Source organism: Malaclemys terrapin, chromosome 19 (assembly GCF_027887155.1).
Source record: "Malaclemys terrapin pileata isolate rMalTer1 chromosome 19, rMalTer1.hap1, whole genome shotgun sequence".
NCBI lineage: Eukaryota > Metazoa > Chordata > Testudines > Emydidae > Malaclemys > Malaclemys terrapin.
The window spans coordinates 19,240,425-19,264,885 of NC_071523.1; the positions used below are offsets into that span (position 1 = coordinate 19,240,425).

The following is a 24,461-nucleotide window of genomic DNA, read 5'->3' on the forward strand; positions in this document are numbered from 1 at the left end:
ATTTTGTTCTGATGTAATTTTCTAAAGTAGATTAGCTATTTATTATGAATTGTTATGTCTCTTCCAAACCACAATATAACATCTTTTGGCACATGCTAAAGGAGACATAGTTAAAATTAGAAAGGGGGTGATTTTCCACTGGAAAGAAAAATATACAAACATCTTTTCAATAAATCCAAAAATGTGACATTTCTCCAAAAATTATTAGTAATTTGAGAGGGAGTTATAAATTCACACACATGGAAACACTTGTGTTCACACAGACTCATATATATGCTCTCTTGAATACATACAAACACTCTCAGAGGCCTACAGATGCTCTCCTTGCATACCCGCAAGCATGCAGGGAGAAACACTCCTGCACACTAGAACTAAAGAGTCAAAGAGATGCAACTGTCAAAGCCGGGAAATTCAGAGATAAGGATGGATGCTCCATCCTTACCTTGGCCTGCCTATTGCAGCATTTTGCAGCATATCTCAGCATATTGATTTCACTGTTCTGAGGCTGCCCAATGACAGGCATGTCTCTTGGACTCAGTAAGAATGAGAGTCAGCGGCAGCTGCTGAAACACAGAGCAAGTTCTTGTAACTTCTTTTTTTATGCAGACTCTGGCAGATCCCCATGTACAAATTCTGGTGTAAATAAAAAAAAACACATAATTGTTTTCACTTGCCCTAAGTGAAAATAGTTTGGGATTCATTTCCCTTTCTACCTTTTTAAAAGTAATAATAAAAAACAAGGAAATAGTTTTAAAAAAAATAAAGCAAAGCAACAACCAACCAACCCAAAATCCTCCTTTGAAAATCTTAGTTGAAGAATGTATAGAAAAATCATCATACTATAGACACAAGCACAGACTGCCACAGTTCCAGGTGTAAATACTGGAAATTAGGGATGGACTGAACAAGTTTGATAAAATGATCATCATTTGGCTTTTGAACCTCTTTTGATCCTAAAAGAAAAAAACAGATTGCTGTTTGTCCTTTCAGTTCTGCACTGCCTCTGCACTTCTGAGGGGCATCCAGGGCCAGAAGCGTGAGTGTTGAAATACCATGAGGAGAGACAGTTCTTGTAGTAACGCCACCACAACGAGAACTAGTCTGCGCTTGTGAGATCCTTCTGCATTTTTGGGTGGTCATGTGTACTGAATTGCCAAACTGGTGACATTTCACTGATCATTTCTTGAAATCTCAGTAGAACTGGCTTCCTCGTCAGCTTTCCAAGGATGCTTGGATTTGTCTGGGTTGGAAATATTATTAGAACAGCTCCTCTTGCTGTGTTTTGATACTTCCATTCAAGTACTGATGTAAACCAGGAAGATAATAAATTATAGCAAAGGTATCACTTCTAACCCAGGCATAAAGGCCTCTACCACAGAAGGAAGTATTGCCTTGTCCTTAAGCCACAGGACTGGGTGTCAGGAGATCTGAATTCTATTCTTCTTGGCTACTAGTGTAATTCACTTAATCTTGCTCTGCCTCAGTTTCTCTCTTTGTAAAATGGTGATAACTCTCTTGTAAAGTCAGCAAAAGCCTTAATTCACTAACAGATTAAATTTATCCCTGTGGTAGGGGCCAGCTGAAAGTCTTTGCACCACTTAAGTCCTGTATATGTGAATGGTGGATAAGGCTTGTGCTGGTAATCTGCACAGGGAGTGAATTTCACCTTTGTGCTTCTGAAGTGCTCAGGTAGAAGGTAAAGTAGAGGTGCTAGGCAGTAATATTATGAAGTGCAGAAGGGACATTTGAAAAAGTTAACCTTCTTTGGACTTGTGAAACAGTTTGGGTTGGATTTTATTCCTCTTTCCTCAGAACCACCATGCCTGGCCCCTCTAGGGCTGAGTCCTTCTAGGTTAAAGTTGTAGCAAGTCACATTCTGAAAGCCTGGTATTAGAAGTCTGTATGGAAAATGCTGACAGAGCATTAACTCTGCCACTGCTGGAGTGCCCCTATTAATTTAACAAATACAAGATCTCGTCTCATTCCTAGCTGAAGCTGAGCCCTGGTTTGAGGAATATTTATAGAATATCCCCGTGGAGCGATAACTTACTATTAATGGCATTTTAAAAAAAGATAGACTTGATTAAACGAGGCAAAGTTCTTCTCCCTTCAGCCTTGAATACTTCCTGCCCTGCCAGACTACAAGGAAAGCAGACTAGCTAATATAAATAGATATTATGATTAAAGTGCATGATTATCTTCATTTAAAATAATAATAATAAAAATCCTTGAGCTAGAATAGCACATTACATCAGGGTTTCTGAAGATTTGCAGGGGAAAAGCTGCAAGTTGAGAGATTTGCATCCCTTGGAACTTTTTCACAGGGAAATTTGTTGGTTATTATTTATTATAATAATAATTAGGGAGCCTGTTGTGTTTGTACAGCTCCCAGCACACAGTAAGAGACAGACCTTGCCCCCAGAAGTTTATATTCTAAATAGACAAGGCAGCAAAAGGAGAATTATTATCCCCATTTTATAAATGGGAAGCTGACGCTCAAGGATATTAAGTGATTTGCTTAAGGTCCTGCAGGGAGTCTGAGGTAGAACCAGTAGGTGAAGGCAGATCTGACAGACCAGTGGCTTACCCACAAGTCTGCTCCTCCTCATTTGTTTATGGGAAAAGAGGGGTTAGGTGAAGAGGGGGAGAGAAACACCCATGAAGCTGCTCATCCCAGGATGGAAGCAATTTCATATTAATTTCATATTGTTTTTGTTTTTGGTTTCTGTTGATGCTTTAGGTGAGGTCTGCCACAAATCCTACACGCAGTTCTCCAACCTCTGCCGCCACAAGCGGATGCACGCGGACTGTCGCACCCAGATCAAATGCAAGGACTGCGGCCAGATGTTCAGCACTACCTCCTCTCTCAACAAGCACCGGCGCTTCTGCGAGGGCAAGAACCATTACAACCCAGGGGGGATTTTTGCCCCCGGCCTACCTTTAACGCCCACCTCCATGATGGACAAATCCAAACCCTCACCCAACCTCAACCATGCCAGTCTGGGTTTCAATGATTACTTCCCATCCCGACCTCACCCCGGGGGTATTCCATTCTCGCCTGCACCCCCAGCATTTCCTGCCCTTTCTCCAGGATTCCCGGGGATTTTTCCTCCCTCTCTATACCCCAGGCCTCCTTTGTTGCCTCCCACCCCGCTGCTCAAAAGTCCCCTCAACCACACCCAAGACGCAAAGCTTCCAAGCCCCCTGGGGAACCCGGCACTGCCTCTGATTTCCGCAGTGAGCAACAGCAACCAGCCCGTCTCAGGGGAGGAGAAATTCGAAAGCAGCCTGGAAAACTCCTACCTGGACAAGCTAAAAGCCAGGAACAGCGACATGTCTGATGGGAGCGACTTCGAGGATGTCAACACGACCACAGGCACAGACCTCGATACCACCACTGGCACTGGCTCTGACCTGGAGAGCGACGCGGAGAGTGACAGGGACAAAATGAAAGACAAAAGCAAACAGACTGAGAACAAGCCAGATTTTGTCAGCAGTTCTGTGTCCACCAGTTCCACCAACAATGTGAACGAGCTCCCCCTTTTCTATTCTCAGCACTCCTTCTTCCCTCCCCCAGAAGAGCAGCTGCTACCCACAACGGGGACAGCCAATGACTCTATAAAAGCTATTGCCTCTATTGCAGAGAAATATTTCGGCCCTGGCTTTATGGGAATGCAGGAGAAGAAGATAGGTTCCCTCCCATATCACTCCATGTTCCCATTTCAGTTCCTCCCCAATTTTCCCCATTCACTGTATCCTTTTACGGACCGGACCCTCAATCACAACTTGCTGGTCAAGGCAGAACCAAAGTCACCCAGGGACCTTCACAAAGTGGGGAGCACCAGCTCTGAGTCTCCCTTTGATCTCACCACAAAACCAAAAGAGATTAAGCCAATCTTGCCACCACCCAAGGTCTTGCCAGCCCCATCTTCTGGGGAGGAACAGCCACTGGATCTAAGCATCGGCAACCGCATCCGAGCCAGCCAGAACGGAGGGAGGGAGCCCCGAAAAAACCACATCTATGGGGAAAGGAAACTAATGGCCAGTGAAGTACTACCCAAAATTTCTCAGTCTCAGCTCCATCAGCAGCCATCCCTGCATTATGCTAAGCCATCACCCTTTTTCATGGACCCCATATACAGGTATTAACATACCCTGCCTTAATCATTTCTTCCAACAGGCTCATTTCAAAGGTGGGGTTCATGACTTAAGGCAGATCATGATGTGGGGGGTTGCTGGAAACAGGGCCGGCTCCAGGCACCAGCCTGGCAAGCAGGTGCTTGGGGCAGCCACTCCGGCTGAGGGGCGGCAGGTCCAGCTATTCGGCGGCAATTCGGCGGATGGTCCCTCACTCCTGCTTGGAGCCAAGGACCTCCCACCGAATTGCCACTGCAGATCGCGATCGCAGCTTTTTTGTTGTTGTTGTTGTTGTTGTTGTTGTTTTTTTTTGTTTTGTGGCTGCTTGGGGCGGCCAAAACCCTGGAGCCGGCCCTGGCTGGAAAGAAGAGAATAATGATTCAGTAAAAGCATGCTACATTTGATTGTACTTGCCCTCTTTTGTTAAAGCAGTTAGAGATTTGTGAATGAAAAGGGCTGTATAACTGAAAAGAATAATCATTGATGTTATCCAGAGGGATACATTTATGTAGGGAAAGGGACATATTCCTATTTCAACAAGGAGCATGGCCCATTTAAGAAACCTCCTAGCCAACAGTAAGATGGCATCTCATGTTGGGTGAATTCCAAAGAGTTTGATTCAGATAAGAATGGACCAGTTCTGAAGTATGTTAGAACCTTTACTCTCGTGAGTTGAGAATGACTCTGTGTTTCCCACCTCAGTGCCAGCAATGTCCCTGGTATCTTCCTGCTGTACCATGGTACTTCAATCATTGTGGAGTGGCAAATACTAATTTTTAGCACCCGCAGTAAGTTGGTGCATTAGATTTGTGATCTAGGCACCAAATCAGACACTTACAGTTAAAATGGGTATCGGGGCCACCCAAGTGTCCATTTCAGTGTGCAAATGATGGATTTGGGCTTTCAGCTTCCATTTTCCAGATTGGCTCCACAGGTTTAGTAGTTTGTTTCTATATTGCTTCCTGCATGGAAACTGGAGCATCCAATACATGGCTATGTACCTGCACTGGTCCTCCAAGAAGAGGTGGTGAGGAAAACGGAGTTAAGTACTAGCCCAGTCTCAGACCCTTATTGGGCACACTCTTAGAGTTGGAGCTTGGCAACCCTTTTAATGGAAGGGATTCAAAGTTTTGCTGGCATGAGGGTCCCAGAGCACTTTGTCCAGGTGCTCAGCGAGGTGCACACAGTAATGGAAGGGTAGCCCAGGCAAACACCTGCTATGCACTGCCTTGCTACTATTGCATGGCTGATAAGTGTGGGAAAAAATGATGTCAATGTCTAACTAGGCCAAAGAGCTGTCAGCTAAGATGAGGATTAGTGAGCCCTCATTGCTTTGCTGTTAAGAAAGCCCCAGTCTCTTCGCCAGCACTTTCAGGGCTGATACTGTGTTGCTCACTTACATGCTTACTGTCTGGGGTGGAAAGAAGGCTGCTCCACGACCTGGGACATATAATATATTCTGTCTGGCACCTATCATGATCATCCTCCTCCAGAAAAATAAGTGATGATGTAAATAGTCCAGTGTTTATTTTTGTAAAAATATGTCTGGACAATAAATAAAGTGGATTGGGTGGGAGCTGAGAATCAGTTTAGTGTTCCACCACCTCTGGGTATTCTCAGAAGGAATGCTAAAATAACAAAGGTTGAAAAAAGCACTTGCCAGTTAAAATAGTAGGCTCGGGAAAACTGTAAAGGACCAGAAGACAGGCGTAAGTGAAGGATGAGGGTGTCATTTGCTGCATTCCATGGGATGCAAATAGTTTTAGTAAGATATTAAAATAGAAAGTCAGTGGTGGAGTCACTTGCAAATCAGACTTCTGATGTAATGAGCTAAACAGCAACGGTTCCAAGTCCTAGCTTGAAAAAATATGGAAATATTTTGTTTCTAAACTTTATCAGACTCTCTCACATCATTTGGCTCCTCTTTTTTTTTCTCCCCCCCGCCCCCCTCCCCCAAGGCAGCTTAAGTCCTTGACATTTTCTCTTGGTGATATAATTTAATGCAGCCAGACAGCCTGAAATCAGTGCAATTTTCAACTCAGCCTTGTTAAGGTAATGTTCTCAGGCACTGGGCTGAAAAGATCAGCGTAATCCTTTAGTCACTGTGGAATTTGGCTCTGACAGGGAGATCTGCCCTTTACTGTGTTCAGTGCTTGGCATTGGAAGGTGCCAGAGCTGAGCAGAGTGTGATATTGCTTCACCCAGGGCCTCATGTGAATGGTTTTTTAAATTTTTTTGATACAGGTTGTGTTGTTTCATGGGAAACCTTCTAGGCAGCTCAAGAAGGTGCTTCCCCGAACGAATACATCATGGCTAATTTCAGCCCTTCATGGAGGAAGGAAGGCTGAGTTGGCTGCACCATTGTTAGTTGCAGTTTAATATATCTGCCATTTTACACTTGATCAATTTGAAATTTACTTCTACAATTTGTCTTTTTTAAGCAAAAATGACTCAGTTCATGATTTTTATGTCCAAATCACTAAAAAATAAATAATAATAGTAATTGGGACTAAGTTTCAGATCCTCTTTTTTCTTTTCCTCTAGAAAGAGTAGCTTCAAATTAAATTAATACACTACATAGCACTGTGCAAGAACTTTGCCCCTCATTTGGATTAAACTCTGTTGGCAATTTAAACTATGTCCCAAGCGGCTGAGATGTAACAGCAGATTTTGTTTTCATTTATACTGGAGAAATGTAATTAAGGTCACTATGATGACGCTGGATTTTCACTGGTGTAACGGAAGTAGAATCTAGTCCAAGGTTTGAAAGATGCAGCTGCATTCCTTGGAGTTACTTTCCATAACATTATTCCCCCAGCAAATGGTCTAGTTCACACTTTTGCTGGATGACTTCACCGCATGGTTTCACTGCAAATCTATGATGCAATGACATTAAGGCCAATGTTTTGAAAAATAGGAGCCTAAAGTTGGGCTCTTAAATCCATATTTAGGTGTTTAAACCTGAGATTTTCAAAAGAGCCTAAGTAACCTCAGTGGGGTTGTGCTCCTAAGTCACTTAGGCATTTTGGAAAACCCAACTCTTAGGCGTCTAAATGTAGATGTAGGGCTTTCTTACATGGGGAAGAAGCCCAAAGTAGTTAGTGCAAGTGGGCATCAGCGACTCTGCATTAACTCCCTGTGTGAACACTCTTATTATGCACGAAGAGCATCTTTGTGTGCATCAGCTTAATGCACTTGGGAAGTATGTTAAGCTAAACTGCCTGAGGGCAGCCTCAGTGAGCGTCCACACAGGGAGTTAGTTCAGAGAAGCTAGTGCTCTTTAAATTCACACCCTAGCTCCGTGCACACGGACTTCCCTGTGTAGATATACTCTTAGGAGCCAAAGTTTCAGCTCGAATTTTTGAAAATTTTGGTCATCGGCATTTACCAAACAAAGCCAATGTAAAGTATACCTAAGCTTTGTGGGAGAGGAAATAAATACAAAACACCTAATTATTTCAGCTGGATTTTTGCACACTTTGGGGCTGCAGAATCAGGCCCAGCATGAACCATAAGATGAAGACAAACTGGGGCAAAGGTCGTTCCTTGCTATGGCTGACACAGACTCCGTAGCTTCTCTGTCTTGCACTTAGCTATTGCAGCACATGTAGTTTTGAATCAGAACCTTCCACAACAGCGATGACCCTTTTAGGGTACAGGCGGCATATCTGTGCAGCAAAGGCACCAGGACACTCCTGCATGGGCACATCTAACCCTTTTGTTCATCACTAGCACAACGGCTGTGGTGTGTGTCGTAAAGTATCACCCAAAATATAAAGCATGGGATTAGCCTGTTCTTTCAAAGAACTGCTGTCTGTGTGCTTTATGGGATCCCATTTGTGATTCCCATGTAAAGGGGGTGGTAAGGTGTGTTTATTACCAGAAACAGTCTTTAAATGCATTTCAACTGCTCTACAAATGACTTCTTGTTATTAGCTTTCTTCCCCGTTTACAGCCCTGTAGGGTATGTAACCCTCTGTGTTGTTGTCCAGCAGGGTGGAGAAGCGGAAGGTGACAGACCCAGTGGGTGCCCTAAAGGAGAAGTACTTGCGACCTTCCCCGCTGCTTTTTCACCCGCAGGTAAAACCAGGAGAACCACAATACAGTGTTGATAGGATGCCAAGAAATTAGAGATGGAGATGTGACATTTAAGTCACCTTGTTCGTACCTCCCTGATTGAACCCTACAGTATTTTCTAGCACTCATTTTTAAAGCAAAGTAATTTCATACCCAATTTTAGCATGGTCCTTGCCAAGATCCAAGTGAGAAAGGGCTGGGCAGCTCGCAAGGCCCGTCTAACCTCTTGCTTCCCTCTCTTCCAAAATGCAGGTCTAATTCTTCATTGCCCTGCACCTTGTGCAGTAGTTTAAACCAGTGCAAAGTGGGAGTAGGAGGCTACAAAGCCAATCAGAATAGTAGCATTGTACAGTGCTCAGTTTACACCCCCATAACTATTGCACCAGTTGCAGGGCAGTGGAGAATCAGGCCTTCCTGATATAGTTAGTTCAAGAAAGTATTTGCTACTAAGAACAAGATTGTGCCCCACCTCCCTTGAGCCCCTGCACAACTATCGGGCACCATTACAGTCCCTGGGCTCCCAAGAGCTCAGAAGGGACTATACTCCTGAGGGAATTCTGTGCCTAAAAATTCTGTGCACAATATTTTAAAATTCTGCAAATTTTATTTGTCAAAATAACTCTACATAATCACGCCAGTTTCAATTATTTTGGTAATTTATTTCAAAATACCTGTCAGCAAGTATGTCTGTAATAATACAGACAGACACAAAATTTTCCCCAAGAGTAGAGAGTTAAAGAAACCCTTATGACAACCCAGTTCCTGTTTCTCTGCCCTCTTCCCCACCCAGAGCCCAGCCAGGGGGCCAAACACCCACAACCCCTCCCACCCAAACCCACCTGCAGAGCCTCCTCCAGCCAATACACCCGGAGCCCCCATGGGGCCCCCCAGCCCAGATACCTGCACCCCTCCCCCCAGAACCCAGCTGTGGGCCCCCATTTCCCAGACACCCAGCCCCCTCCCCCATAAAGCCCAGGGATCCAGAGGGAGAAAAAGCCTGATGCTCAGTCCGGGGCTTGCATGGAGTTTCCCACGTGCCGCCCTCGCCTTCCCTCAGGGCATGCTGGGAACTGCAGCTGCCGGGAACCCCCTAGCTCCCTCTCCACCACACACCCCCGGCAGTATTTTCTATGTGTGCGCGGGGTTCTGCCAAGTCCAGCACCCCCTAGTGGTGGCTAGCAGCACTGCCGCTCATTTCTCTAGGGGAAAGGAAATTCTGCGCGCACAATGTTAATTTCTGCAAAATTCTGCATTGCGCAGTGGCGCAGAATTCCCCCAGGAGTAATCTGTGCCTCGTTAAGGTGCAAAACATCTCAAATGGAGGGGGAGGAAGGGGGCCAACCCCCCAAGCAGGGGCTAGCAAAGTCAGTCACTTGCGGAACCCTGTGTTGGGTGTAGCAGTGGGCCCTGTGTGCAGAACTGTGCTTACAAGGCATGACTAAGCCTTAACCCCAAAGTGACTGTCAGTGAAAATCAGGCCCATGTAAAACTCATTGGCTAAGTACAAACTAAAACCTCCATCATTTAGCATTGCTCTGATGCTCTGTGTGACTCATTGCTCCTTTAGAGATAATACAGTCAACTCTGCCATGCGGCCATGCTGTCCTTTTCTATGTGATAGCCACCGGCTCCCCTCATTTGCTCTCTCCAAACGCTCTGTGAGCTGAGCTCTGTGGTCACTATTGTAGTCTCATTTATATTTACGTGCATTGTTCTCTTCTGACAGCATTTCCCACCTTGGATAAATAACCCACGGGTTTGTGAAAGCTGGATACTGGCTGCTTTCACGGCTAAACTTAGTTCCTTCATTGTTTCGCATCAGCCCGAGAGTTTGGTTAATAACTTCCCCTGATTTTTCCTTCAAGCTAGCTGGATAATAGCGACAGGCTGGTCAGGAACATCCTGTGTTTGTGTGAATTAGAATAGTGGGGATATCTGCCTGTAAAGGATCTGATAGCAGGGAGGAGCTACTAAGGCAAAGCCGGGGTCCAGCAAGACGGTGAGAAATTTACAAGCCCCGAATAAGAGCAGGCATTGGGTGGAAGGCTATTAACATTGTTCATGAAGTCCAGACCCCCTCCTCTTCCCATGGAAAAAAAAAGATATGGAAGGCCTGGTTATCTCTAATAGCTTATTACACAAAATAGTCTAAAACCTAAATATCACTCAGTCTGAAACTTCCTGATAACTACTTTTTAAAAAGTACAATAGGTTCCTGTACAAAGGATATTTAATCTTGAGCTGTAAATTCATTCTGATCGGAATAATTAAATGGCCATACTGTTCCCATGTTATGTAGTTAATCTGATCATATAGATGGAAGCAGAGAGAGAAGATGCTTTTATCTAGAGTTGTGTGGAATTCATCCATAGTGTCCACCCGTTTAATGTCAGGGATGTTGTTTGCCTAAATCCCAACATTAAAGGGTTTTTATATGTCTTTGTGCTTTTCTTACAGTCCATATTAATCTAGATGCACGTGTGTATTTATTTCAGTATTTCTCTGAACTGGAACCCAACTGAGAAATGAATGGATTTCACTCCTACTGTAGGTCCGGATCCTGCAGCCATTCCGGATGTGAATAGTGCCATTGACCTTTTAGGAAGTTCTGGGTAGTGGAGCCTTTAGAACAGAGCCCTAATCTGTGGTTTACACACTGAACATTCAAAAGGCATTTCTCCCTTAAAGCCAAATGAACTCCACACAGCTCTAGTTTCTCATCCAGGATTTCTCTGCAGCCCCTCTCCAATGATTTCAGTTAGTCTGACATGGTCTATTTTAAACGAACCTCTAGACAACATAAATAAATGGTATGACTTCATGATTACTTAATGGCAAACCCTTTCCCACCTGTTAACTTTCTTTTCTTCTTCCTTTCTTTTTTATTATCCCAGTCACTTGTTCCCTAAATAACAAAGCACCTCTTACCACTAGAGAGGCCATGACCCGTGTTTAGAATTTTAAAATAAGCCCACAGCTGTCATGCTAGCAAACATCTCTGACTAAGTGCCTAAAGAACAGGGCACAACAAAAGATATCTCCAGGTATTCTAGCAAAGGACAAAGTGACATGGCTCTAAAAGATCCGGATAGCATTTTAACATGATGGTTTTGTTACATGACTGGCAGCTAGGGCAGGACTTTTGCTGTAAATGCTCAAGTAACCTTTTCAAATGGCTGGTGCTAAGTGTTACTTACTATTTATCATAGGCTGTGAGTCTCCAGCTAACGGGCTGTGGCTCTATTAATGAGAAATGGCTTTACTGTTCCTCTTTTTTTAAGGTTTATGGCTGGTCTTCAAACAATATCTTGGCTCTCATACCCCCAACCCAGTTTAATATAGTGTAAACGTGCAAAAGGTCACCCCTTCCTGTACACTAGAGCATCTAGGTCTTGATATATGGCTTCCTACTCCCTTCCGCTCACTCACTGTCTCCCCTGCTCTGCGGCTGGCTCTCCAGCTCACAGGATCCCACTGCCCCCATCACTCACTTTTTCTTTATGATGTAATCTGCAGCGAAGAGGCAGTTTTATTGCTTGCTTGTTTGTTTCACCCAAATTTTCAGTTTGGTGTCTTGAAAGAATCCTCATGAGTGGGGAAACGAATGTTAATAATGTTGGCCAGTTCCTCTAAATTGAATTTCTCCCTGGGATTTCCTGCATGAGCGTTTTGATTCTAATGAAAGTAACAACGTTTCATTTTGCTTTTTTCCATATTTATTTCTGCATGTGACTGGATTTATTTGCTGTCCCCTGGGTCTGTTTATCCATCACACTTTGGTCATTTAATCCAATGAATAGGTGCTGGAACTAGGCTTGAAGTGGTTTCCATCATACACAGGGTTTACAGTTTGGTTTAATGGCTCTCAGCACCCCCACGATACAAATTGTTCCAGCACCCCGATCCCATTCCCGTGTGATCTGACAGCCATTGATGAATCAGCTTCCATAAATCCTAGAAATTACTGGTGATAAAGACCCATTAGTATTGAGCATCCCTGCTCATGCACCTTCTTCATAGAGCAGTGACCATTGCAGGCTGGGAGGGCCCCAGAGCTTGGGCTGCAGCCTGTGCCCGAACGTCTACACTGCAATTAAGCCACCCTTTAGCCCGAGCCGTGCAAGCCTGAGTCAGCTGGCACAGGCCAGTCACAGATGTCTAATTGCAGTGTAGACATACACTGTGTCATGCCACTGTGACTTTCTGAATCCTCCAACCCTGCATCCCCTCTCCGCACCTCCCCATTCTGTAGGTTTTTAAAACATGTAGTTTATGGCCTCTCTAAACCCTCACTCTCTCAACTGCAAGGAGCCCAGAATATTTTGGCTGGAATTCTCTTCCACTCCAGGAAATGGGCCCATATCACACCCACCCTTTCATCGCCTTTACTGGCTTCCTAGCCTTCTTTGTGTCTAATTAAAACATTGCCCTCTTAGCTTTCAAAACTCTCTGGGGACTCACCCCATCCTAGCTCTGACCTCACATCCACCTACTCCCTGTCTGCTCTCTTCACTCCTCCAAGTTCAGCCTCATCTCTGTCCCTTCTCCATGGCTGGCCATCACTCCTTCACTTGTTCTCTTTCCCCCTCCATACATCTAGAATTCTCCTGCCTCCTCCCTGTGAGCCACTTCCAGTCTGAAACCTTCCTTTCCTCTTCACGCGGGGGTTGTCTGTCTCTCCCTCTCCCTCTGAAGTCCTTGGTGAGACTGTACGTGTAGTGGATGCCCTGTTAAAAACGAAATGCTGTATGCTACATTCCCAGCCTGTGTTTGGTTTGTGTTTGAGGGAAGTGTTTGCTCTACAACTTCTGCATTCAACACTTTTATCTAGTTTCACCGCCACCGCCCCAAGCCTCGTTTAGATAGGGGGAGAGAGAAGCCAAGTGCATTCTGAGGTTGTTATTAGTGCCAAAAGTCAACATATGGGCATAGCAGACGATAGAAATGTGCCTGATACAGCTTCTAAATTCTGATGCTTATTGCACACCCAAGCTTGGCTTTATCAGCTGAATCTTCGTCTGATTTCTCAGAGCCTGGTTAATTATTTCCAAGGGCATTGATTGGGTTTAAGTGAATCTATTTTACTCTGTTGAGCTGGCTTCTGAGGGTGTGAGCTAGAGCCTGCAGTAGCCTCGGAAACACACAGTACAGCTGAGAAACATGTTCTGTGCCTCCGGCGTTCTTCTTTCAGTGGCTTTTAATAACACGACTTCTCTACTTGTACAAACAGATGTCAGCCATAGAAACTATGACAGAGAAACTGGAGAGTTTTGCGGCCATGAAAGCAGACACCAGCACATCCCTGCAGCCCCTCCCACATCACTCCTTCAACTTCCGGTCCCCGCCCCCTACGCTGTCAGACCCCATCCTGCGCAAGGGCAAGGAGCGCTATACCTGCAGGTAAAGGACAGGCACTGCCAGTAGAACTAACCTGAGATGCTCCGTTTGGGAGTTTGGTTCCATACTTGTTAAGGCAACATCCAATACAGACATGTTATGGGGCACGTGGAGAAAAGATACACAGAACAGAATCTGAGAGGAGGATTCTGGTGACACATTAATTCTAAAACTGTTTGTTTTTGTTTGAAGAAAATTCAGCATCCTCCTTTTACCTATAACCTTAATCTAGCAATTCTCAGGCCAAAGATAATTTTCTAAAACAAATTTATTTGGGGGGGAGGGGCGGCTAAAATAAGGCTTTATATAATGCAAGCTCATTGTAGCCTCAACAATCCGAAACTTTGCCACTTAAAATGATATTTTATGCAGCAATATGTCAAATGTAGGCATAGCCACAAAAATATTTCTGGATCCATTCCATCGGCAAAACCCCATATCTGAGCATGCATATTGAGTAATAATAATCTGCGTCTACACACCCATATTTTATGTGCAATTACCAATTTTTGTGCTAATTCTCATTGCCTTTTTGGGAGGGTGGATGCATCCATTTTGTCCACAATTGACATCTAGTCTTTAGTCCGAGATTTTACTTAGGTATTCAGAAATCCCGGGGTTCTATTATTCCTCATGTAAATCCATGCTGGTTCATGTTCCCCACATGGAAACATTAACTGTCAGGTTTTGCAGTGGCAGAATTTTAAAGCTTTATTTGTTGTTATCATGGTGCATTCTCTGTGTGTAAATATATCCACTCCTCCTTTTGTGTTTATTGTGAAATCCAGTTCCCTTTCTTATTTTCCTGCTTTCTGGTCTCTTACCACTTCCTAAAGCTGAACCACCTGGTTCGAAGCAGATGGTCGCACCTGCAGTAGTTCTTCCAGACAATGGTAATTTATAGTCATGTAATGATGGGTATTTGATCCTGCTTTCCTGTTCATTCTCAGCATTTGAGCATAACCCATTGTCTTTTGCCCTTTTCCTTTTAGTTTGCATCTTAAATACAATTGATTGTACCAGTTTCTCCTGCACTTTAATAGTGTGTTGTTGCACAGGTCATTTGAGAAAGGATAATGTTCTCATTTGGGAATGTTACCAAAATAAGTGACAGAGAGGGATAGAGAGTTAGGGGGTTATGAAGTGGCCTTGTATTGGAGAGCATTAAGGCACTCATGGTTACTTTGATTTTTGCCTTCCTAGGTACTGCGGTAAGATCTTCCCCCGGTCAGCGAATCTGACAAGGCATCTTCGGACACACACAGGAGAACAACCCTACAGGTGATACTCTTGCCCAGATAATATCCCTTCTCTTCATGTTGAGAGCCTGGTTCACCACTATGCCATTCCATTGATTTCAATAACATTAGCCCTGCACAATACAGTAGTAACATTGTATTACACATAGTGATTAACTCTCTCATTAACCATTCTCTTCAATGAGAGCTGAAGACTGTCTCCAACTGTTTTGTAGGGGGTGTCGGTGAGCTAGCTGTTGGGTTTAGCCAGATTAGTTTTCTTTTAATGTTTGCCAGAGATGCCTTGAATAACAGATTAGTGAGCCTTTTTTGTATATCTTGTTTGAAATCTAAGTAAGTACATAAATATGAACTTCGTCAGTTTGAAAGTATTGGTTATCATAAGCAAAGGGCCTGATTTACACACTTCAGTCTGCACTTGTGTGTGCACAAAATGGCACATGTGCAAACCCACACACACCCTTTTTATACCTGTTTGCCCCGGCACATTCAAGGGCTAGAAACTTTGTATGCAAAATGCACTTGGTGCAAATGTTTGAAAATTTAGTAGAGCTAATTGGAAAATTTATATTTTTCACTGAAAAATGATGGTGGGAAAATTTTCCAAACTTTTTTTCCTTTCAATTTTCCAATTAGTTTTATTGGTTGCTCACAAAAATTTAGAAAAAAAAATGTTTGTAGGCATATGTACATGCAAAACTGAGCTCACACAAGCGAAGGACAAGTTGTGTCCTCACCAAGGTTTATCATAATATTTATCAGAATTCTCAGAACAAGCCTTGGTTACTGTTATTGAGGCTTATCATTAATATCAACAATTCAGGTAACTTTCATTGTTGTGATGGTGGTTTAGTAATTAATACCAAGGGGTATCTCTACGCTAACTACAGAGACCTGTGATGTTGACCATCTAAAGGCAAACATAAACAATTTTAGGAACAGCAAAAGGCCATCTGGTCAAACATACTGGACATTTTTGGTGGTTTAGCTTAACTTAATGAAGCCACTTTTCCCCCTTATTTAAACCTTTCCAGAAGAGTTAAATTTTGATTGTAAGCATTAAATAAAGAATTATTTGTAAGGCCTCTCTAAAATGGCATATATTTTGTAACCACTCACTTTTCTTCTAATTCTTCAATTTCATTATTTGATACGAAGTGAATGAATACTGATATTCACTCCGCACCCTTGTTTCACCAAAATGCACACTCCCGGTTACGCACAGATTGTGAGTCCAGTTTTCTTCCAAAAAAGGAGACATGCAACCTACCAAAGGTTAGGAAAATAAAGATTTATTTGATCTGGTCCTCTCCCAGAAAATGAGCTCTGTGTGTGTTTTTTTGTAATAGAGGTTTGACTTCTGGACAATGTTGCATTGGAATAGTACTCCTGAGACTTAGTGCTCTGTTTACAGAAGACTTTAATTATCATTGATTTTCTTTTGCTCTCTGAGAACTGCGATTTCCAACTTTAGCAACAATAATTGTTTTGAAAGCTTTTTTAGCAAACATTGACTTTGTCCGGGTAAAGGGACCTGGCTGACTCTCAGGATTTTTTTGTTCTTGTTGTTGCAACTTTTCTTTTGACTCTTTAAGCAGTTCCCGTGTTCACACTTGTAATTTGGAAGATTATTCAAACTCACATGTGCACAAACATGAACAAAACCACCTACATGAAACACAGACCCTGAGATACAAATGGACATGCCTGAATACAGAAGCAGTATTGTTAGAGCAGGAATTAGCAAACTGGGAGACGTAGGTTCTGTTACTGACTGCCACTGATAAACTGTCTCACCTTTGGCAAGTCACTTTACCTGTGTGTGTCTTAGTTTCCCCATCTGTAAAATGGAAAAAATACATTACATTATGGGGGTTAATTAACTAAAGTTTGTACAATGTTTTGAAAATTTAAAGTGCTACTTATTTTGTTACTGAGCCACACACACTAATGTACTATACATATGTATTTAAAAGCAAAATGGTTAAAGATGATTTGACTGTATCATGATGTGTGCACATCTTTGTGATACAGTGGATTTAGGAGGCAGTCTTTCCTATTTACAGTTCTTTTCCCCCATCTAGTCTAAAATTCAACAGTATGTTTCAGAACTCAAGAATAAAACAAAGCAATCAAACTTAACTATTTCAATTTCCTTCAGAGGAGGACAAAATAAGTTTGGCTTGTTGTGAAATAATGTCAGATTTCTCTGGCTACTCAGGTAGTAAAAAACCAGGACTCTGTCATCCTTCTCCATGAACTGCAAAGCAAGATTCAGAAGAAGCAGGTTTTTTTAATGACCTCTTACTGTTTAAAACGCAGAAATGCAAGGGTGTTTTGTGGGGGCTTTCCCCCTCCTGCTTTGAAACTACATAAAACCAGAATCAAGAACAAGCAAAGGCCATTTGGTTCAACAAGGCTTATTCCCTCTTTCAAAAGTCCATTCCCTCCAGGATGCCATCTAATTGATTCTTGAATTACACCCAATCCTGGAGCCTTAGCAACCTTGCCTGTTACGCTGTTCCCTAGATCTGTGATTCTTTCTATAAAGATGTGCTTCCTGACGTCTGTTTTGAATTTGTTTTTCTTTAATTTCCTTTTCGGCCCCCATGTCCTGTTGTCTGCACTAAGTTGAAACTAACAACTACAGCTGACATTTACCATGTCATTTAAGATTGCATATAGTTCAATAAAAATCTCTTCTTTCTTGTTTTCTGTTAAAGATCCTGGGCTAAATGCATCCCTGGTGAAACTCCACTCAAGACTAGGAAGTTACATAGGGAAGGAATATGGACCCATATGTTTAAGGGCTTTTACTGTCTTTACAGCTCAAGTTATTGAGTCTTCAAATAAATGTAAAGTTTTACAAGTGGAATCATATTACTTATAGTGTAGTAAGAACAAGGCACCATAATATTCTAGTTGTGATTTAATCAGAGTATCTTAGTTCTATGGTGACTAGCTCCTTTACACAATGTTATACATCGGTGTTCTAGCTGCCTGTTTCTCTCCAACTGGCTTTTTAAACCCTGTCTCCGTAGTCCTAGAGGTCTTAAAGGTTGTCCACTATTTCTCTGAGATCTTTCTCAAAGTTCCCCAGCTCTGGCTCATTGCTATCCATCATTTGTTCCTGCTTATTATTTTTGAGCCTGCCGGTGTATTATTTTAAATTGTTCAGCAATAAATTTCACTGGCAATTTGTCAGTGAGTTTACAAACCAACTGCAACTCCTTTTGTGTTCTACTTTCCTTCAGCCTCTGCATTTACCTCTTCCCTAAATTTAAAGTTGGTCTCTCTGCCGAGGTAATTTATTTAGATTAAAACCAGCAGAAATCCAAGTTCTGGCCCCTCTGGGACCACATTTAATACAGTACGTCTCCCTCGTCCCCGCACTCACAGACATTAGAAATACCTCCCTTCACATGTCCCTCTGTTTTCTGTTTTTTTAACAAGCTCTTTATCCATTCTCCATATCCTACCCTGGATCCCCATAGCTCATAGTTAAAGCAAGGGCCTGTCAAGCAAAACTTTTCAAAGGCTTCCTGAACATCTAAATAAACTGACAAACATGGGGCCAAATCCTTCTTGCCTTACTCATGCATACTCCCTTTGAAGTCCCTGGAACTGCTCATGTGAGTAATGTGAGCCGGACGTGGCAAGTAGACCTACAATAGTAGCAGCAGCAGTAAACAATTATATTACGGTAGCAGTCAGAGGCCCCAGTGAGGACTGAAGCCCTATTGTGTCAGGCACTGTACAAACACAGATAAGAGGCAGTCACTACCCCAAGTGGCATACAGTCTAAAAGACACAAAGCAGACAGAAGGGATTGGGATATAACATACGAGCAATTGGCACCACTTGGGGGATTACATGTTTGGCTGGGGTTTAATTTTTTAACTGGGGGTAAAGCTAGGGTGAGGAATGGTAGAGTCAGGAAGAGTAAGGGAGTAGGGAAAGGAAGGCCGGGGAAAGAGTCCTCACCAATCTAGTCATGCTCAGCAGGAAGGGTGATGTGGGCAGCATGGTAAAGGGGAGCCCTAAAGAGGGATTTGAGGGAGGAGGAGGAATAGGCTGCATGGGTTTTTATCAAGGAGTATTTCCCATGCACAAGACACTGACTGGTGGACGGAGAAGGCTGGTGACACTGCCGGAGTGAAGGAGGAGATGCTAATGAAAGGTTATTAGAGCGAAGTGGGGCAGGGCTCAGTAGTGAAGAGCCTTGAACGCAAAGATAAGAAGCTTGTGTTTGGTGTGGAGGTGACGGAGCAGCTGGTTAAGGGCTACTGGGAGCGCTGAGGCCAGAGCAGTGGTAGTCCGAGCGTGTGGCTGGAGCAATAGCCACAAGGCTAGTCTTGCCAGCATTTGGAGCGGATCTTAGGGGGCAAGTTCGCAGAAGTCAAGGCTAGAGAGGTAGAAGCTTCTACATTCAAGAAGCTAAATGACCTGTGTCCATTTCTAGAGATCTGTGTCATCTACAGCATCTCTGTCCCCTTCCTTTTTATATTGCCTGAAGCCTGAAGCCAGGGTAAGGGTTGATGTACCCTTGGAGAGCAACAGGCAGCTAGAACACTGATGTATAACATTGTGTAATGGAGCTAGTCATCATAGAACTAAGATACTCTGATTAAATCACAACTAGAATATTATGGTGCCTTGTTCTTACGACAAATCAAAACAGGAGCCATCTTGGGGTGTTACTTTCCGGCACTTCCAGTGACGTTTGACCTGCCTGTGTGATCTGTGGTCATACCCCTTATGGGACTGCCAGAGCTATAGTGTGTGTGCCCCTCCCCTCTCCCAAACGCTCACACCCACGGACAGCTTCCCTTGGAACCCTTGATTTGACAGAGCTTGTGAATTCCTGAGAATTTCTTGATTGTTTTACAGCACACACATTGTTTGAACTCATTTCTCAGTGCGACGGCCAGTTCTTTGGAAGCTGCAGTTGTCCACTCAGCTAATAGGGAGCTTCTTGGATTGGCTTAACATGCTTTTGGGTTGGCTTAATTGGGGGGTTCCTGCCAATTTTAGCATCACCTTTGTTTATTTACTGTGTATTTAGCTCTGTGTGTATATACAAAAATATGATATTATAGACTATCAGGGCTGGAAGGGACCTCAGGAGGTCATCTAGTCCAACCCCCTGCTCAAAGCAGGACCAATCCCCAACTAAATCCCCAAATGGCCCTCTCAAGTATTAAACTCACAACCCTCGGTTTAGTAGGCCAATGCTCAAACCACTGAGTTATCCCTCCCCCCCACTTTGATGAGTCAAAGTGTATACTTTCTTTCATTGTCCTGTATGATGTTCTTACTATAGTTCAAAAGACTAGAAAACAAAGAGGAGGAATCGGTAGCCAGGTGTCTATGGAATAATCGGGACATTTTGTTATCTGGACATTTTAATCTTGATGACCAGAAGTGATGGGCAGCCTCATCTTCGGGTGGCCTCAGTAGAAGCTGCAAATGCTCAACATATCTGAAAATCAGACCCTTCAATTTTGGGGAGGGAAAGGGAGCTGTACAAAACTTGTGCATGTTTAGTCATCCGTATATAAAATGATTTCTTTGGCTTTTTTGTTGCCAACAAAAGCAAACGTCCAAAGAGGCATCATGCTCTGTTTTCATCGATGGTTCAGTTTGCATTTTGTAAGAGTTGAGTTAAAAAAGAAATGTATTTGGAAAAGAATTTTGGAGAAAGGCAGTTTGAAAAAAATGTGATAAAGCAAAAGACTGTGTGTGTTTCCTAGTGTATTGAGGATGAAGTTACATTATATCTAGTGTCTTGATCCTTATTTGTGATTTAACGGTAGGGAACACAGTAGTGGATGTGGAATCCATAAATATTGGGGGGAGAGTTTAATATATATATCTCTGTTACTTCCAACGATAATATGAATATATTTTTAAAGACCAAGTCACAGTCACAGCTGTAGCACATCCAGAAGGGGTGTGTGTGCCACAATAGCATAGATTTTTGACACTTCCACCCCTCCATCATTTGAGTCTTTTATGTTTTTTTTAAAAAACAACAACATTACATCTTACTGATGGGCTGAATCTAGTTTCAGAGCTAAATGGTACAACAGAGTCCAGTCCTGATGGTCTTCCTCATACCCAAGGACTCTCACTGAAGTAAATAGGACTAGGAACATTCATAAAATTAACAAGACTTGGCCAACAGCAGGGTTTAATGTTGTGTTCTGCGGGAAATGGGTTTAATGCGCAAAATTTTGCTCTTGTTTATGCCTGTATCTATCCAGAGCAACTCCCTTTAAAGTAAATATAGTTACTCAGGATTTATGCTGGTATGAGTGCATTGGTCCAGAAAGTTTAAACAATTTGCAGAAGTCCAGGGTGGAGAAATAATTCCACTGTTGTGGATTGTAGTGATGGGACTCGGGGAAAAGAGACTTGATGAGTATTAACTTACTGAGATTCAGACTGATATAAAAAGGACTTAACGTTTGAAATCTTCAATATTGAAACCTTTCCTTGTGGCTCAAAGCTGCCCTCTTCAGTAAGTTAGGTACATTCTTGTTCCTCAATACAAGTGAGTGCAGAGGGTTAGGGCTCACGAGGGACCATTGCATTTGCAAAGGCCTGTATACTCCTACTTTGTTTCAAAGACACTGAATATAAAGTGTGTTGGGGGGACATAGTTTGGAAATGAGCTGCTGACACATCAACTGTGGGTTCTGCAGAGACTTATTTGAAAGGGAGCCTCTTTCCCATTCACCCCTTTCTAAATGCTCTCTTCCATGTCTCCTACCAACTACCTTCCCACCAATGGGTAGGTTTTCTCCACCTTTACAAATGCCATTTCTGGTTTGCATGATCATTTGCTAAATAAATCATGGTTTTATTTTTAGATTGTGTATACTCCTCAGGGCAGGGAGTGCATTTCCCTCTGTGACTGGAGATTATTTTGCAGATGCTGGGTACTACCACAATATAAATATTAATTATTATTAATTATATGCTAATAGGCCTACACCTTGAGCATCTCTTTGTTCCTTCAGCCCTTTAGAAATTTCACAAAAAATCACTAGAGTCTATTTTATCTCCAAATGACTCTGTCACTTGTGAAGCTACAAGATAATGGGCTTTTCTTTCTCTTCCTTTCTATCTCCTTCTCCCCCTTCTTCTTTCTTTACAAAATAAGAAACCTGAGAGACATAAATTCTCCTTTCGTGTTGGTTCATTTATATATGGAAAAGTAATTATTTACTTTTAAGTTCCTATTTGTTTGGACTGGCTAACCTCTTAATTAATCCTAACCCCTTCTTTCCGCATCTTGAATAATAATAATATCAGAATTGTCGGAGATGATTAATGCCCCATGCTTTCCAGGTCCTCAGTCAAGTAAAGATTTATAGAGCGATGTTTGATGGTAGGTTTTTTTCCCCCCTCGGTTGCACTCATTGGCATTTGCTTCTATTTTTCAGGTGTAAATACTGTGACAGGTCATTCAGCATTTCCTCTAACCTCCAGCGGCACGTTCGAAACATCCATAACAAGGAGAAGCCATTCAAATGTCACCTGTGTAACCGATGCTTTGGGCAGCAGACCAACTTGGACCGACACCTTAAGAAGCATGAACATGAGAATGTGCCAGGTAGGGTGTCAACACTGCTGTGTAACTCTGTTAGGGGCACTGGAGAGAGAAATCCCCAATTTAAGTCACTCTGGGTCACATGAGAATATTCATGGAAATCTCCATTCTTGTATGTGAATATTACTGGGCAGCAAAAGAAAAATATTTATTTTAGATGTTTGCATTTCTAAAATTACAAAGAAGTGTGTGTGTGTGTCTCTCTCTCTCTCTCACACACAAACTTTTTTAAAGCTGAAATAATATATTTTAGATGCTCACATAACGGAAGCAAATAGATTTTTGCTTATGTGAAAAACAACTTAACAAGAAGGAACCTGTGTATTGAAACCCAAAATATGAACTTTCATCTGAGAAGAAATTTCTTGAAAAAGCTACAAGCAAATAGAAACAGATGTTTATAATGGATTCGTCTTCTCCAATGTTTTTATACCGTAAATGCCTGCAATGCTGAAATGTGTGTGTGACAGTACAAACTTGACGTATTATTTAGACCTGCTAACTCCATAGTAACAGAGAGGAAGCGTAGTCCGGTGCGTAGGGTTGAGACTTAGGAGACGTGGATTCAGTTTTCTTGCTCTGCTCCATCCTGCTTGTGTATCCTTGGGCAAGTCACTTATTAAAGGTATTGAAGCCCCTTAAGAATTTTCAAAAGTGCCCTGGGCATGTTTGAAAATCTCATTAGGTGCCTACTGCACCTCTTAAAATTCTGGCCCTTCATTTTTCCATGCCTCCGTTCCTGCATATGTCAAATGGGGACCATAACTCTGCCCTGCCTGCCCACAGTGCTGTGAGGATAAATTCATTAAAGCTTGCGAGGTGCTCAGATACTGCAGTAGTGGAGGCAGAGAAGAACCTAGGATAGCCAGATAACAGTACTTAATGATATTTCCCGTCCCTGTAAGATACTAATTATGTCTCCCTGTGCACATTCACTTTTGGAAGATATCAGCTTTTTCTGCCAAGATTTTTGTTTCCTGAAACGTTCTTTCAATGTAAATTCTTACCATGCAGTAAATGCGATATTGCGCTAATTTTCCTCCTTGTTTTCTATTGAGAGCAGCGTTGGCAATACCTGATTCTTTCTCCTGGTTCTTTTCTTGTCCCTTGTTCCCTATGCAGTGAGCCAGCACTCTGGAGTCATTACTAACCACCTTGGGACCAGTGCCTCCTCCCCAAACTCGGAGCCAGACAACCATGCACTTTTAGACGAGAAAGAGGACTCGTATTTCTCTGAAATCAGAAATTTTATTGCAAATAGCGAGATGAATCAAGCATCAACTTTAACAGATAAAAGGTAAACAAACAAAGCCACACTAATGGACACTTCTTACCAGACTGTTCAAAGGCTGGCCAGCCATCTCCGTGTTCAGGGCTTGATTTCAAATAGTCTGAAAAGATCAGAGTAATAATGAGAATCCCGCAAGGCACTCAACTTAGACTCCCTATACAGAACGTCCCAATTCTTTTCTGCTTGTGGAAGAAGTTACATAAGAACGGCCATACAGGATCAGACCAAACGTCCATCTAGCCCAGTAGCCTGTCTTCCGACCGTGACCAATGCCAGGTGCTTCAGAAGGAATGAACAGAACAGGTAACCATCAAGTGATCCATCAACCTTGCAGAAAAAACTTGGAAAGCTCTGTATAAGGAGTCTGTCTCTCAGGAGCCAAAGTCCCTGTCACAGAATGAGCAGTACAGCTCAGACTGGTGTGTAGCATATGAGGAATGGAAGTGCTGTCTTTGGGAGCGAGTGTCAGGGGAGGACCCTCCCATGAGCACAGAATTCAGTGGGAAAGGGCACTACGGAGGAAGAACCAGACACTCATCATAAGTCAAGAGGTTCACTTTTCAAAACTCAGCTGTGGGTTAAGAGTCTGGTCACTTGGCATCTCGGGCTCACTGCTGTGTTGGGTCCCCCTTCCCAAGTAGAGCTGGGTGAATAACATCATTTTCAAGTATCAGAGGGGTAG

The 24,461-nt window shown here is 42.9% G+C and overlaps 1 protein-coding gene across 5 annotated transcripts in view; it reads left to right on the top strand.

Moving 5' to 3' along the window:
• PRDM16 (PR/SET domain 16) overlaps positions 1–24,461 on the top strand; it is a 432,507-nt gene that overhangs the window by 394,012 nt on the left and 14,034 nt on the right. For 4 of the 5 annotated variants that reach the window (XM_054009215.1, XM_054009214.1, XM_054009211.1 and 1 more), the window contains 6 exons: positions 2,741–4,142; positions 8,130–8,217; positions 13,445–13,614; positions 14,815–14,892; positions 22,322–22,491; positions 23,611–23,785. In XM_054009215.1, the coding sequence (XP_053865190.1) occupies positions 2,741–4,142; positions 8,130–8,217; positions 13,445–13,614; positions 14,815–14,892; positions 22,322–22,491; positions 23,611–23,785 (2,083 nt within the window). The remainder of the gene's footprint in view (positions 1–2,740; positions 4,143–8,129; positions 8,218–13,444; positions 13,615–14,814; positions 14,893–22,321; positions 22,492–23,610; positions 23,786–24,461) is intronic. The other variant, XM_054009212.1, reaches the window with a different exon arrangement.